The 17,659-nt window shown below is 39.3% G+C and overlaps 1 protein-coding gene across 4 annotated transcripts in view; it reads left to right on the top strand.

The window, feature by feature from the left end:
- LOC128701751 (CCR4-NOT transcription complex subunit 2) overlaps window positions 1-14,082 on the top strand; it is a 45,930-nt gene extending 31,848 nt beyond the window's left edge. For all 4 annotated transcript variants that reach the window (XM_070105047.1, XM_053795664.2, XM_053795661.2 and 1 more), the window contains 4 exons: window positions 4,911-5,172; window positions 5,910-6,017; window positions 8,365-8,488; window positions 12,111-14,082. In XM_070105047.1, coding sequence (XP_069961148.1) covers window positions 4,911-5,172; window positions 5,910-6,017; window positions 8,365-8,488; window positions 12,111-12,224 — 608 coding nt within the window. In that variant the 3' untranslated portion in view covers window positions 12,225-14,082. The remainder of the gene's footprint in view (window positions 1-4,910; window positions 5,173-5,909; window positions 6,018-8,364; window positions 8,489-12,110) is intronic.
- The last annotated feature ends 3,577 nt before the right edge of the window (window positions 14,083-17,659 follow it).

A 17,659-nucleotide genomic window follows, 5' to 3' on the forward strand; every position in this document is an offset into this window, starting at 1 on the left:
GTGTGCTGTGGAGGGCAAACAGTAAGGCATGGGTCACTAGGGACTTTTTCTATGACTGGTTACACCATGCATTTGCCCCCAATGTGAAAGATTACCTAACTGAAAAGAAATTAGACCTTAAGTGCCTCCTGGTGTTAGACAATGCCCCTGGTCATCCTACAGACGTGGCAGAGCGACTTTATGGGGGCATGAGCTTCATTAAGGTGAAGTTTTTGCCTCCTAATACCACTCCTCTCCTGCAGACCATGGACCAGCAGGTTATTGCAAACTTCAAAAAACTGTACACAAAAGCTCTGTTTGAAAGGTGCTTTGTAGTGACCTCAGAAACTCAATTGACTCAATATCCTCAATTGTGTAAACCTTATAGGTAAGGTTTGGGAGGGAGTGACTAAGAGGACCTTGAACTCTGCTTGGAAGAAACTGTGGCCAGAATGTGTAGACCAAAGGGATTTTGAAGGGTTTCAGGCTAACCCTGAGAGTCCTATGCCAGTTGAGGAATCCATTGTGGCATTGGGAAAGTTCTTGGGGTTGGAGGTTAGTGGGGATGATGTGGAAGAGTTGGTGGAGGAGGACAGTGAAGAACTAATCACTGATGAGCTGCTAGATCAACTTCAACAGCAAGAGGCCAGACCTGAGGAAACTGGTTCAGAGGAGGGGAGAGAGAAATTGAAGAAGTTGCCTACTACAAAGATTAAGGAAATCTGTGCAATGTGGCTGAAAGTGCAAACCTTTATGGATGAAAATCACCCTCACACAGCTATTGCAAGCCGTGCTGGTGACTATTACACTGACAATGTTGTGAACCACTTTAGGAAAGTCACAAAGGAACGAGAGGTACAGGCCACTATGGACAGATATGTTGTGCGACAGAAGTCCAGTGACTCTGAAGCTGGTCCTAGTGGCATTAAAAGAAGAAGAGAAGTAACCCCAGAAAAGGACTTGACACCTCAAGTCTTAATGGAAGGGGATTCCCCTTCTAAACACTAAGACTCTCTCCTCCTCCCATCCCATCAATCATCACCAGATCTTCAATAAAGGTAAGTGTCATGTAATTGTGCATGCCTTTTTCAGTTTGTGTGTATTAAAATTAATATTTCATGTGGTGAAAATGGTTTTTTTTTTCATACTTTGGGGTGTCTTGCATGGATTAATTTGATTTCCATTATTTCTTATGGGGAAAATTCATTTGCATAATGATAATTTCGCATAACAATGAGCTCTCATGAACGGATTAATATCGTTATGCGGAGGTCCACTGTATATAGAATAGGTGGTAAGTTACTAAATGCTGTTAAGAGTTTTTATGAGGATAGTGAGGCTCAGGTTAGGGTGTGTAGAAGAGAGGGAAAATACTTCCCGGTAAAAGTAGGTCTTAGACAGGGATGTGTAATGTCACCATGGTTGTTTAATATATTTATAGATGGGGTTGTAAAAGAAGTAAATGCTAGGGTGTTCGGGAGAGGGGTGGGGTTAAATTATGGGGAATCAAATTCAAAATGGGAATTGACACAGTTACTTTTTGCTGATGATACTGTGCTTATGGGAGATTCTAAAGAAAAATTTTGCAAAGGTTAGTGGATGAGTTTGAGAATGTGTGTAAAGGTAGAAAGTTGAAAGGGAACATAGAAAAGAGTAAGGTGATGAGGGTATCAAATGATTTAGATAAAGAAAAATTGGATATCAAATTGGGGAGGAGGAGTATGGATGAAGTGAATGTTTTCAGATACTTGGGAGTTGACGTGTCGGTGGATGGATTTATGAAGGATGAGGTTAATCATAGAATTGATGAGGGAAAAAAGGTGAGTGGTGCGTTGAGGTATATGTGGAGTCAAAAAACGTTATCTATGGAGGCAAAGAAGGGAATGTATGAAAGTATAGTAGTACCAACACTCTTATATGGGTGTGAAGCTTGGGTGGTAAATGCAGCAGCGAGGAGACGGTTGGAGGCAGTGGAGATGTCCTGTCTAAGGGCAATGTGTGGTGTAAATATTATACAGAAAATTCGGAGTGTGGAAATTAAGAGAAGGTGTGGAGTTAATAAAAGCATTAGTCAGAGGGCAGAAGAGGGGTTGTTGAGGTGGTTTGGTCATTTAGAGAGAATGGATCAAAGTAGAATGACATGGAAAGCATATAAATCTATAGGGAAAGGAAGGAGGGGTAGGGGTCGTCCTCGAAAGGGTTGGAAAGAGGGGGTAAAGGAGGTTTTGTGGGCGAGGGACTTGAACTTCCAGCAAGCATGCATGAGCGTGTTAGATAGGAGTGAATGATACTTGGGATCTGACGATGTGTTGGAGTGTGAGCAGGGTAATATTTAGTGAAGGGATTCAGGGAAACCGGTTATTTTCATATAGTCGGACTTGAGTCCTGGAAATGGGAAGTACAATGCCTGCACTTTAAAGGAGTGGTTTGGGATATTGGCAGTTTGGAGGGATATGTTGTGTATCTTTATACGTATATGCTTCTAAACTGTTTTATTCTGAGCACCTCTGCAAAAGCAGTGATAATGTGTGAGTGAGGTGAAAGTGTTGAATGATGATGAAAGTATTTTCTTTTTGGGGATTTTCTTTCTTTTTTGGGTCACCCTGCCTCGGTGGGAGACGACCGACTTGTTGAAAAAAAAAAAAAACTAAATACCAGTATTGAAAAGTAAATAAATGAATACAAGTTCATATTCTCAATAAATGCACACTACAGTACAGCAAAAAGAGTTTTACAATATTACATTGACTTGATTACCCAAGGGTAATGCATGTACAGACTTGCTGCGTACATGTTGGGTAATTAAGTTTCATTTCCATAGTAACTGCTTTCCCTGCACCATTGTCAAGTTGAAATACAGTAGACCTCTCATACCACATGGATTTATTTGACAGGTTTTGGCTAGTATACTATTGAAAAATTGCGCATAATTTTAAACACTTCATAAAATTAACACGATTCAGTTTGTGGGAGGGGAAGAAATTTGGAGCATCGCCTGCGGGGTGTTTCCCTTAGCTCAGGCTGCGGGTGAGACCACTGTCTCCGCAGGGCGGCACTGGGCTTCAAGGATCACTTCACCTTGCTCCTTTGCAGTTATGTGTCAGGTGATTTTAAGTGTAAGCCCATGGTTATTTACTGCTCTAAGAATCCTTGTGCTTTGAAAGGTGTAGACAAAAACACCTTAGCAATCAAACCAATCAGCATGGATGACAGAGAAAATATTTATTGACTTGTTTAAGCATCACTTTATTCCTGAAGTCAAGTTTTACCTGCACGGCAAGAACCTTGCATTCAAGGCTCTCTTCATTCTTGATAATTCCCGTACTCATCCACAAGCTTTACTGGATGTGATCCCATGTGTAAAAGTTATATTTTTACCTCCAAATACATCTTTAATACAACCACTGGCTCGAGGAGTTAAGTTATTCAGGTGTAACTACACAAGAAAAGTGATGGAAAAACTAGTTGCATCAGTGGACTCTTGACTCTAACCTGACAGTTCCAAGCTGGAATAATGTATATTGTACTGCAGGGTAAAAGAAGCCAGAGATCCATTACAGAATTTATGCACACTCCAATACAATCATCGACTTTAGCACCAGAACCACAACCATCGACTTTAGCACCAGAACCACAACCATCGACTTTAGCACCAGAACCACAACCATCAACTTTAGCACCAGAATCACAACCATCGACTTTAGCACCAGAACCACAACCATCGACTTTAGCACCAGAACCACATCCATCGACTTTAGCACCAGAAGCTCAACCATCGACTTTAGCACCAGAGCCACAACCATCGACTTTAGCACCAGAACCACAACCATCGACTTCTGCTGACAACCAAGAACCGTCCACCTCAGCCCAGTAGAGCCACACCATGCATCTCCACTCTCTTCACAATCACTGATATACACCAGCAACCACAATTTAAGGTAAATAATATTATTTCTGTTGCATTTGTAGTCTTAAGCAACAAAAACAACATTATCATTTTTATTTTGGAAGATGTGGATCTCTAAAAAAAAAAAAAAACTGTTGCTTCTGGAGGAGCCCCTGGAACGTAACCCTATTTTTCCCATAAGTTCTTCAGTTTTATATAACACGGATTTATCTATACCGGCATTTCCAGGAACGTAACTACTCTGTAATATAAGGGTCTACTTTATCATCAGTCGAACCATCATAAAGTGAGGAGCATGTGTACTATATTTTGTGGCATATAGGACCCTCCTAAATTTATGTAATATCACTTGTTTATTTATTTTCTTAATTATTCTCTTTGTTAAATGGAATTACTCATAGATCCCAAGCCTGATATTCCTTGTGTAGGACACAGAGATATTTTGAAAAGAAAGTGCATTTTGTGTATCGCAAGATGGTAGACAGCAACCGCCCAGGGAGGTACTACCGTCCTGCCAAGTGAGTGTAAAACGAAAGCCTGTAATTGTTTTACATGATGGTAGGATTGCTGGTGTCTTTTTTATGTCTCATTAACATGCAAGGTTGCAGGTACGTCTTGCTATTTCTACCTAGGTCACATTACACATGCATGTACAAGCATATATATGCACAGTTGCACACCCCTCTGAGTTTTCTTCTATTTTCTTACTAGTTCTTGTTTATTTCTACTTATCTCCAAGGGAAAGTGAAACAGAATTCTTCCTCCGTAAGTCATGTGTGTCGTAAAAGGCAACTAAAATGCCGGGAGCAAGGTGCTAGTAACCCCTTCTCCTGTATAAATTACTGAATTTAAAAAGAGAAAATTTTGTTTTTCTTTTTGGGCCACTCTGCCTCGGTGGGATATGGTGCCTTGAAAAAAAAAGGGGGAGGGGGGGAAGATTGAGTTGCCATGGTAATCTGCTGACATAAAATTTTTACAGCAATAATGAATGTTAATTGAATTTTTCAATATTTTCTTCCATCAGGCAAGGTGACCAACATTCCTGGCGGTATGGTAACGGACCAGTTTGGCATGGTGGGGCTCCTGACATTTATCAGAGCAGCGGAAACAGACCACAACCTCGTCTCATTGGCGTTAGGTTCTGATCTAACTACGTTAGGTCTTAATTTGAATTCTCCAGAAAACCTATACCCTAATTTTGCTGGTCCTTGGGCAGAAACGCCATGCAGACCGCAGGATATTGACTACCATGTACCCCAAGAGTATCTTACCAACCAACAAATAAGGTATATCATTTTTATCATTTTTTCAATGAACAGGCTATATCCCACCAAGTCAGGGTAACCTAAAAAAGAAAAACAAAAGTTTCTCTTTTGTTTTGTTTTTAAATTTAGTAATGTATGCAGGAAAAGGGTTACTAGCCCCTCATTCCCTGAAATTATCTTTCAACTGTAATATCACATATAATCAATAAAAATAATTTGTATTTATTAGACTAATGTTGTACACAATAGGACAGTCTCCCACTGAGGCAGGGTGACCCAAAAAAGAAACTTTCACAATCATTCACACTACCACTGTCTTGCAGATATGGCAATTCAGATTTCCCTCCAGACAGTCAATATCTCTAACCCCCTTCCTTAAGAGTGTAGGCATTGTAGTTCCCACCTCCAGGACTCGAGTCCAGTTTCCCTGAGTCCCTTCACTAAATGTTACCCAATATTCTCTTAAATCATAGTCTTAAATATAGTCAGTTATATTTGTTTTATTTGAATACTCTGTAAACAGTAAAGGGATCAGGGAAACTAGCAAGCCGGACTTGAGTCCTGGAGGTGGGAAGTACAGTGCCTGTGCTCTGAAGGAGGGGTGTTGATATTGCAATTTTAATAACTGCAACACACCTCTGGCAAGACAGTGATGGAGTGAATGATGATGAAAGTGTTTCTTTTGGGTCACTGTGCCTTGAAAAACAGCTGATGTTTTAAAAAGAAAACTAGAACTAAGATATTTTTCTCCTTTGCAGAGGGAAGTTGGCGCCGGTTAAGTTTGACAGATATGGAGAAGATCTACTCTTTTACATGTTCTATTCTAATGCAGGAGATTTGCTACAAATTCTCGCAGCAGCTGAATTGTAAGTTACGTGTATTGTTCTCAAGACTCGCGATGGAATGATAGTAAGTTACGTGTGTTGTAGTTCTCCAGACTCATGACGGAACAATTGTAAGTGTGTGTATTTTGTCCTCCAGACTTGTGACAAAGATTTATTACAGGATAACAAGCACTTACTGACTCATGCACAGTTTATTTTGGATTTACAGTATAACTTCCTTTATAAAGCTCTTCTCGATAGCATGATTTGAAAAAAAAATTATCCAAAAATATTAGTGTCTGGAGAGGCCTTCACACTTCCTGCTCATTTATGGAAACAGTTTCTCAGTCATATTTGCGAAGTCTCACACTGTATGGAAAAGTATATTAATGCAGTTTGGTTATTGAATGATGAAAATAATAGGTAGACTAGGAAGGTATACAAATCTAGAGTATATATACCTTTAAATTTTGAGTGTCTAAGTACCCTTGAAGCCTGGCCATGGGCCAGGCTAGAGATAGGGGCCAGGCTAGAGGTAGAGGCCAGGCTAGAGAAAAAGAGTGGTAGGGGTTGTCCCAGGAAGGGTTGGAGGGAGTGGGTAAATGAGGTTTTGAGTGCAGAGGGCTTGGCAAAAGGTTCTGTGCACACGTTAAATAGAAATGAAGGTAAATTTTTTTTATTTGACACGACATGTTAGTGTGAGAGCATATATGAAGTATTCAGGAAAGCAATTAGCCAGACTTGAGTCCTGGTAGTGGGATGTACAATGCCTGCACTTCGAAGGATATGTGAGGGATGTTGCAATTTGGACGGTCTTCTGAACTGTGATGTCAGCACACTCCTGGAAAGACAGTGATTGAATGATAGATGGTGAAGTGTTTCTTCTTTTTCCAGGCTACTTTACCTCAGTGGGACATGGTCATTGTGTTTGTATCAGAACCTCTGTGTATAATGTGCATGTGTCAGAACCTCCATGTATAATGTGCTTGTCAGAACCTCCATGTATAATGTGCTAGTCTTAACCTCATAATGTATGTGTACCTTAACCTCACAATGTGTGCATGTACCTTAACCTCACAATGTGTGTGTACCTTAACCTCAAAATTTACGTGTGTGTACATTATACAGTGGACCCCCGGTTAACGATATTTTTTCACTCCAGAAGTATGTTCAGGTGCCAGTACTGACCGAATTTGTTCCCATAAGAAATATTGTGAAGTAGATTAGTCCATTTCAGACCCCCAAACATACACGTACAAACGCACTTACATAAATACACTTACATAATTGGTCGCATTCGGAGGTAATCGTTATGCGGGGGTCCACTGTACTATTACGTACTATGACAATTTGATTCTATCTCTGTACTATCAGCCTGTCATACTTGACCTTTCTTTCTCTCTTTCTCTGAAACTCTGCAGCACTTTCTCTCCCTCATTTAAAAGCAGTTATCTGTGCTGTTGGAGTGTGAGCAAAGTAACATTTATGAAGGGGTTCAGGGAAACCGGCAGGCCGGACTTGAGTCCTGGAGATGGGAAGTACAGTGCCTGCACTCTGAAGGAGGGGTGTTAATGTTGCAGTTTAAAAACTGTAGTAGTGTAAATCACCCTTCCGGCAAGACAGTGATGGAGTAAATGATGGTGAAAGTTTTTCTTTTTTGGGCCACCCTGCCTTGGTGGGAATCGGCCAGTGTGATAATAAAAAAAAAAAATTATCTGTGAAGTGTTATCTCAGATTTTATGAAACTCATTGTGGCAAAAATTTACGTAGATGGTCGTGACTTAGAATGGAGTTATGTTCCGATGAATCCATCATAAGTCAAATATGATATGGTAAATAAATAATTATTGTCACTAAGATTATAAGTTATGTATGTTGTTCTCCAGACTGTAACTAAATGCCAGTACTGAAAAGTAAAAAAATATATACAAATTATGGACTTGCTTGCCTTCATGCTGGGTAATTATCTAAAGTTTCCTCTCCCATGTAATTGCTCTTGCACCATTGTAAAGTCAAAATTTTGTAAGTCAAACCATTGTATGTCAAGGAGTAATTGCACAAATTACGTTAACTTAACGGTGTTTGCACTCAGCATCTGCGAATTTAACTGTTGAAAAATGTGTATATATTAGCAGTTTGGAGGGATATGTTGTGTATCTTTATATTTGTATGCTTCTAGACTGTTGTGTTCTGAGCACCTCTGCAAAAACAGTGATAATGTGTGAGTGTGGTGAAAGTGTTGAATGATGATGAAAGTATTTTCTTTTTGGGGATTTTCTTTCTTTTTTGGGTCACCCTGCCTCGGTGGGAGACGGCCGACTTGTTGAAAAAAAAAAAATTAGTCCATGCTGTTGGTTGCGTTGTATTTATAAAAATATTAATTTTGTAGGTATAGTCGGGACTGGAGATACCACAAGGACGAGCGTGTATGGATAACCAGAGCTCCAGGAATGGCGCCTGTGGATAAGGGTCCAAATTATGAACGTGGAACATATTTTTATTTTGATGCCCAGGTGAGGATAGTGTCTTGGTTACCCATATTAATCCAGTAAAGTTTACTTGGTAGAATAATACTAGTGTTTGTATTTCTTATGTAAAGTATGTATTATTCATCATCCCATCTTAATTACTACTACGATTTGTATATGCAAATGTTTCCTAGATTCTTCTTCCCCCTCATCTTTCCGTTCCTCCTGCAAGTTATACCCCCACCATAGGAAATCTCTGTGCTCCAGGTCTGTCCTTCCTTTTCCAAAGGTTCATGCCTTTGTTTTGGACTTTCATTCTCTTTTTTGATCACATCGTCACAAGGTTATTGCTGGGGTATAATATACTTCTGGCTTTCAAATTAATGTTTTTCAGGGGCCAGTTGCTGCAGTATTATATGCCTTTGTTGCTGTGGTTAACTATATTGCTGGTGGGAGTTCCAGGTTATCCCACCAAGGCAGGGTGACCCAAAAAGAAAAACAAAAGTTTCTCTTGTTAAATTTAGTAATGTATACAGGAGAAGGGGTTACTAGCCCTTTGCTCCCGGTATTTTAATTGCCTCTTATGACACGCATGGCTTACAGAGGAAGAATTCTGAAGACGAGCAATATTCTTTACAATTTAACACCCTACCATCTCCAGGTCTCTATACATATATGGTATTTGACTTATATATTCTGAATTCACATGTGAAAATCTTTGCTTTAGTTTGACCTGTAGGTCAAGTTGTGACCCAGGTTATGATGTTCCAAAGAAATACTTATAAGGACCTCAAAATAACCTAGGTCATAATTCTTGACCTATGTCAGACGAAGCTAAGATTGATAAACCATACCACGGGCGGGGATAGAACCCGCGATCAGAGTCTCAAAACTCCAGACTGTAGGTTCTATCCCCGCCTGTGGTATGGTTTGTTTGCAATAGTGTCATTACGATTTCGTGAGTCTAAGATTGATAACGTGGGTTCAGAGCATAGGATAAACTTGTATAGCAGCTAGCTTTTGAAATGGTTGGGTTTCAAACACTAGATGTCTTGTCCTGGGACACTAATTGTCTCTGCCTCATAATTTGATGTTATCTATTTTTGTTGGGCCTCTGGTTTCGGGCAATAAACTTGTAGACTTCTGTTCATGTTTAGCTGTACAGAACCTTCCTCACTTCAGTCTATCAACATTCTTGTGCAACTATTTCCTTGTTTTGCAAAGTTAGTCTCTGTGCATTAGACATACCAGATTCACTTTTGATTATTTCAATGGGTTCCATGTACCAGGCTGCAAGGAATGACTGATGAAGTGTTCACCATGTTTTGATAGATTGCCTGACTTATATTTTCGGCCATATTTTGCTAATCTCCTCCTCTATCCTCTGTGTAAGTGCAGTATTCAATGCTATGCCTAGCTTTGTATTGAAGGGTAAACCCTCCATTTCCTTGGATTGAATCTGATTACTTCCCACTTCCTAACTGCTGGATAACCCTTGCAAGTTTAGCATTCCCACTAAATATGACAGTAATACTTAAGCTGATAGGTAGTTGGTTGGTAGACAGCAGCCACCCAGGGAGGTACTGCCGCCCTGCTAAGTGAGCGTGAAACGGAGACCTGTAATTGTTTTACATGATAAGATTGCTGGTGCCTTTTTTCTGTCTCGTAAACACATGGGATACCAGGTATAACTTGCTACTTCTACATACACTTAGGTCACACTACACTTGCATGTACAAGCATATATAGATACTAGTTCTGTTTATCTCCATGGGGAAGTGGAACAGAATTCTTCCTCTGTAAGCCATGTGTGTCGTAAGAGGCAACTAAAATACCGAGAGCAATGGGGCTCGTAACCCCTTCTCCTGTATATATTACTAAATGTAAAAGGAGAAACTTTTGTTTTTCCTTTTGGGCCACCCTGCCTCGGTGGGATACAGCCAGTGTGTTGAAAAAAGAAGAAAATCTTGCATTTTTCTTTTTTAGTCACTCTGCCTTGGTGGGATGTGACTGGTTTGTTGAAAGAAAAAAACTTAAGACTGATTTGTTTCATTCTTGTCCTGTGTTCCTTCTTCTGTGATGTAAATAGTTTAGAAAACTGACAAGTTGAAAAATAAGAGACTTGGGCAACATTTAGGATTCTTTATTGAGGAAATGTTTCACCAGCCAGCGGCTTCTTCAGTCCAATACAGAGAAGAACGATGGAAGATGAGGAGGAGTTTGAGGGACTGATTACCTCAAACTCCTCACCTTCCACCATTCTTCTCTGTATTTTACTGAAGAAGCCGCTGGCTAACAAAACATTTCCTCAATAAAAATTCTCAAATATTGCATAAGTCTCTCATAATTGCTGATCTTCTATTCTCCATGTGTAAATCCCTCTGCCATGCACATCTGAATGACCTTCACGAATTAAATGATTTTCTTTGTTATTATTTTACACTTCAGTCTGGACCTGTGTTTACATTTGGGAGAAAGTCCTTTTGCATACCAAGATCCTTAACTGCTGGAACTTGCTTCAAGCTTGGTAGTTTTGGAACAGATATGTGTGACTTGTGCCTGCATCTTACATGTGTGTAGAAGTGTAACTTCACTTCCAATGCCTCTGTGTCCTTCTCTCTGACAGTCAAACCTTGTCAGTTTGCTACGTCAACTGTGACCCTCAGCATATCCATATATTTCTTAATTGACGCCAATTTGGTACATCAACTGTGACTCTCAACATATCCATCTCTCACCATCTTTCACCTCTACAGCACTGAGTAAGCCCTTTCTCTCTCTCCATATATATAATAATTTACATGTACAACACATGCATTATTGTTTAATATAGTGGATCCCCGGTTAACGAACTTTTTTCATTCCAGTAGTATGTTCAGGTGCCAGTACTGACCGAATTTTTCCCCATAAGGAATATTGTGAAGTAGATTAGTCCATTTCAGACCCCCAAACATACACCTACAAACGCACTTACATAAATACACTTACATAATTGGTCGCATTTGGAGGTGATCGTTATGCGGGGGTCCACTGTATACCATACAAGTTGTGTCTTTTTCATGGGATTTTTTTTTTTTTAACAGCAGCATGGTGATCCAAAAATGAAATAAGAGTTTTTCTTTAATTTACATTTAGTTATTTATAGAGGAGAAGGGGTCACTAGCTCCTTGCTGTCCGTAGATTTTTTTTAAACAAACCAGCTGTATCCCACCAAGGGAAGGTAACCTGAAAGAAAAATCAAAGTTTTGTTTTTTAAATTTAGTAATTTATACAGCGGAAAGGTTTACTAGCACCTTGCTCCTGGTATTTTAGTCGCCTCTTATGACACGCATGGCTTACGGAGGAAGAATTTTGTTCCACTTCCCAATGGAGAGGAAATGAACAAGAACTAGTAAGAAAATAGAAGAAAACACAGACGGGGGTGTATATATGTGCATGTGTAATGTGACGTAAGTGTAAGTAGAAGTAGCAAGAGGTACCTGGAATCTTGTATGTTTAAGAGACAGAAAAAAGACACCAGCAATCCTACCATCATGTAAAACAATTAAAGGCTTCTGTTTCACACTCACTTGGTGGGACGGTAGTACCTCCCTGGGTAGTTGCTGTCTACCAACCAACTACGTCGGTTAATATTCAATATTTACAGAAAAAACACGTTTGTTTTCAGAATTGGCGGAAAGTTCCCAAGGAATTTCACCTGGATTACGACAAGTTAGAAGAGCGTCCTCACATACCCACCCCAGGCGGACTCATCCACACCCCAACTTCATCTAATCTGTGACCAGCCTCAACTTCTTGCCATGCCCAGTACCATCCTCCCGGAGGAGCCTTAGCCCAGTTTTTGTGGTGGAATCAAATTGCTATTTATTAACTATTTTGTAACAAAACTTCATTTATATAAACCAAAACATGAACTGTCCATTTAAATCTTCCAGTTGTCTTTATATACCTAATGTACAGTGGTTATTACAACAGGAGTTTTGATAAGCTAAATCTCACTTTGTTAACCATAAAGACTGGGCATTTGCACCCATAGAAAGCCACCACATTTTACAAGGAATGTTTGGGTATAATGCAGCTGAGAGCACAAGAGCAGCGGGAAGTAAGTGATACCCGGGGCACATTTATTGACAATGTACGTGAGAGTTTATTTTCTTTTATTATTTATTTATTTTTCTATTTTGAGATTGTAATCTATTTTAGCATATTGCTGAAGTAGCGATAGATTTCTATTGTGGCGCTCAGTGTTACGAAGATATGCTTATTTTAAAGCATTAAAATTATAGTATTTTATTTGAATAATATCCACATTTTGGTGGCTAGTGTGAGGCAAGTAGTGACGTGGGTGACCGAGGCCGTTACTGCTGTACCGTGGTTATGGGCTACTTAACAAATGTACAGACACTGTGTAATTGTGATGCAAGGAGCGTTGGGCACATTTAAAAGTGGCCATTACATTCAAGGAATGACTGACCCTCGAGACCTCGGGTCGTCTTAGTTCATCATTGAAGGTGTACTCGGGTTTGTGAATTTTGTTGTTCCGCCAAATTTAACTAGAGATTCAGTTGCCGTTTTTGTGCTCCTGGTCTGATTACAATTTACGGACGTAGTATTTTTTTCAATATTATTATTTTATTTTTTTACAGGAGTCGGTTTTTCCATGTCAGGTGGAGGAATAGCCTCAAAAATATTCATAGTATTTTATATCCATCGTAATGATTTGCCTTCCCTGGGAGGCCTACAGTCTACTATTTTTAATTGACATTTTTTCAACATAATAGAGTATATCAAAAATTTATTACTAAATGTTTAAATTTATTGGTACAATTACAAAGGTTTTTAAACCACAGGATAGGACATAACCGAGTTGGTTTTGAGATTGATATCTAAGTCATGTTATTTTCTCCATTTTTAAGTTCTAGTTTTTTAAATGGTGCACCGTCAGTGCATCACTCGGCAATCTAGTACTTAAAAACAAATCCTTTCTTCCATTATAAATCTAGACCAAATAACTCATTTCCAACTCAGATAGTTACATTGGATATAAAACCCAGAGTACCAGAAACTTCATAATGATGTCTGTTTCTTTCTGGTAACTGTGTTATGTTGTTGTAGCATTTAAGAGAACAATATACAGGGAAATAAAGTTACTAGCACTTACTGTATACACACACTAGTTAAAACTAGAATCTTAAGCTCCGTGCAGACGAAAATATGGCTGATAGTAAAGGGACGGGGAAATTGAACACTGTTTTCAAGTCCCTAACTAAGAAGTTTTGGATATATCCATTTTTTACAAAATTTGATAATCATTTTTAGACTAGTTTGAAGCCGTCTGAAGGCTCAACACATTATCACAATACAGTAATAATGAAGAGTACAAAACAAATCTCACTATACTAGAAAAAAACAGACTACTTATGGTGTGCAAATAATTTGTAATATGAGCCTATTCCTTGATGTTCTTTCTTGATGTATAATTATGTACACAGTCAATATTATTCTGTACTAAATAGATCTTGTTTTACAGTAACGGAGTTTCTTTTCTTATATAAACGGTAGGACAATACACTTGGTGAATTGTTTACAATCAATTTTAAGTATATTGATTTTATATTTTGTAATAAATGGAAATTTGATGAGTTGGCCTTGGTATCCAATAGTACTGTTGATAGAATGGATGATGAGTTTGGTCAGGAAATGGGATAAGTGGTTTCCTGATGCCGGTCTGTTATGTGGTGACCCGCTACTGGAGCTTTTGGTCATTGACCGAGGCCTTCCGCTCCACCACTTTAATGAATATACACTTCAGGTAGTGAAAAGTGGTTAGAAGAAACTTAAAGCAATGAGAAACCTTTATTACCATTGTGTTTCACCAGTATAACAGCGCTGCATGACCCTTGTTGGTTTAGCGCTTTCTTTGATTATAGTAATACACCAGTATAAGGCTTTATCAATATGATAGAAGTACAGTGGACCCCCGGTTAACGATATTTTTTCACTCCATAAGTATGTTCAGGTGCCAGTACTGACCGAATTTGTTTCCATAAGGAATATTGTGAAGTAGATTAGTCCATTTCAGACCCCCAAACATACACGTACAAACGCACTTACATAATTGGTCGCATTCGGAGGTGATCGTTATGCGAGGGTCCACTGTAATATTATATATTATCGTATTGGGTGAGGCTAAACTTGAGATGTATCATCTGGTGTAGGTGAAGTGACTTAGTCAGTATGGGGGTGCAGGCAACAGAGCCCTGGTAAGAACATAAGAACGAAGGAACACTGCAGAAGGCCTACTGACCCATGCGAGGCAGGTCCAAGTCTCCTACCGGCTTAAGCCAATGCACCCAACCTGGTCAGGTCAGGTCACATTGACTTAAGGGAGGAACACGGCAACCGACCTGGTAGCACAAGCTATCAGGTCCAACTCACACCCACCCACATCCACTCATGTATTTATCCAACCTATTTTTAAAGCTACACAACGTTCTGGCCTCTATAACTGTACTCGGGAGTTTGTTCCACTCATCCACAACTCTATTACCAAACCAGTACTTTCCTATATCCTTCCTGAATCTGAATTTTTCCAACTTAAAACCATTGCTGCGAGTCCTGTCTAGGCTAGATATTTTCAGCACACTATTTACATCCCCTTTATTTATTCCTGTCTTCCATTTATACACCTCAATCATATCCCCCCTAATTCTACGTCTTTCTAGAGAGTGCAGATTCAGGGCCCTTAGTCTATCCTCATAGGGAAGGTTTCTGATACATGGGATCAACTTTGTCATCCTCCTTTGTACATTTTCCAGAGAATTTATATCCATTCTGTAATACGGTGACCAAAACTGTGCAGCATAATCTAAATGAGGCCTAACCAAGGATGTATAGAGTTGAAGAACAACCTGAGGACTCCTATTATTTATGCTTCTTGATATGAAGCCAAGGATTCTATTAGCTTTATTGCGAACACTTATGCACTGTTGTCTTGGTTTCAGATTACTGCTAACCAGAACTCCTAAATCTTTTTCGCAATCCGTAATATTAAGATCTACATTATTTAGTTTATATGTGGCATGGTTATTATCCTGTCCAACATTTAGAACTTTGCATTTGTCTATATTAAACTGCATCTGCCACTTCTCCGACCACTGCATCAGTCTATTCAAATCTTCCTGGAGTGCTCGAATGTCCTCATCAGAATGAATTCGACGGCCTATTTTGGTGTCATCGGCAAACTTGCCGATGTCGCTCTTTATGCCCTCATCTATGTCGTTTATGTAGATTGTGAACAGCAGGGGGCCCAACACTGACCCCTGTGGAACACCGCTCGTGACGCTTCCCCACTCTGATTTCTCCCCATTTATGCAAACTCTCTGCTGCCTTTTTGTCAACCATGCCTCTATCCAGGAAAAAATTTCTCCTCCTATTCCATGTGCTTTAATTTTCCTCAATAGTCTCTGATGTGGGACCCTGTCAAAAGCCTTACTGAAGTCCATATACACAATATCATATTCATTACCATGATCTACCTCCTCAAATACCTTAGTGAAAAAAGTTAATAAATTCATAAGGCAGGAACGCCCCTTTGTAAAACCATGCTGAGATTCGTTGATTAATTTATGCTTTTCAAGGTGGCTACGAACTGCCTCGGCAATTATTGATTCCATAAATTTTCCCACTATGGAGGTTAGGCTTATTGGTCTATAGTTCGAAGCTAAGGACCTGTCACCTGTTTTGAAAATAGGTATCACATTTGCCATTTTCCACTTATCTGGCACCATGCCAGTTTGTAGTGATATGTTGAAAAGATTAGCCAAAGGTGTGCTAAGCTCCTCTTTACATTCCTTTAGAACCCTTGCATACAGTTCATCAGGGCCTGGGGATTTGTTAGGTTTTAATTTATCTATTTGCCTAAGGACCATGTCACTTGTGACCCTAATCGTGCACAGTTTATTATCGTCCTGTTCTACATAATTTATCATTACTGGAATATCGCTGGTATCCTCCTGTGTAAAAACTGAGAGGAAGTATGTGTTAAAAATTCTACACATTTCCTTATCACTGTCAGTGAGCTGACCCGAGGAACTTTTGAGTGGGCCTATCTTGTCCCTGATCTTACTTCTGTATACCTGAAAGAATCCTTTTGGGTTAGTCTTCGATTCTCTTGCAACTTTAACCTCTTTTTGCTTTTCTAATTCCCTTTTTTATTTCTGTCTTTAACTGAATATATTGATTTCTTAATTGCCCCTCTCCTCTTTTGATTTGCCTATATATGCCTCTCTTTTGACCAATCAGATATTTTAATCTATTGTTCATCCATTTAGGATCATTTTTGTTTGATCTGATTTCCCTATTTGGAACATAATTTGACTGAGCAGCTAGAACTATGCCCTGGAAAGCATCATATCGGCAACCATCACCACCTACCTGACCCTTAGTCAGGTCATTCCAGTTCAGCCCACCTAAGTAATTTTTCAGTCCTATGAAATCAGCCAAGCGAAAGTCAGGGACGGAGACTTGATTGCCATTATTAAGGGAATTCCATGATATATTAAAACTGAGTGATTTGTGATCACTTTCCCCAAGGTCATCATTAACCTCAAGATTATTAATTAGTGTTTCCCTACTGGCAAGAACCAAGTCAAGGAGGTTATTTCCCCTAGTTGGCTCTGTCACAAACTGTTTTAAAAAACAATCCTGGATCGTATCAAGAAAGTCACCTGACTCTAAATTTCCTGTCAAATTGCTCCAGTCAATCTGTCTATAGTTGAAATCTCCCATTAGCACAACATTTTCGTATGTAGATGCCTTACGAATTTCGTCCCATAGAAGTTTACTGCACTCCCTATCAAGATTTGGGGCCCTGTAAATCACACCCAAAATTAGTTTTTCTCGGCCCTCGAGAAGCTGTAACCAAACAGATTCAGTGGCTGACGCTTCTAATTTAATATCTTGTCTAACACAACAATTTAAATTGTCTCTGACATACATCGCTACTCCACCACCTTTCCTGTTGACCCTGTCAGTGTGGAATAATTTATAGCCTTGTATGTGACATTCAGAGGGCATCTCTCTATCTTTCAGATTGAGCCAGGTCTCTGTTATAGCAATAATATCTATGTTTCCTGCACTTGCAATTAATCTTAGCTCATCTATCTTATTTCTTACACTCCTGCTATTAGTATAGTAAACCTTAAGGGAGCTAGT

The sequence above is a fragment of the Cherax quadricarinatus genome, chromosome 96 (genome assembly GCF_038502225.1).
Source record: "Cherax quadricarinatus isolate ZL_2023a chromosome 96, ASM3850222v1, whole genome shotgun sequence".
Classification (NCBI taxonomy): domain Eukaryota; kingdom Metazoa; phylum Arthropoda; class Malacostraca; order Decapoda; family Parastacidae; genus Cherax; species Cherax quadricarinatus.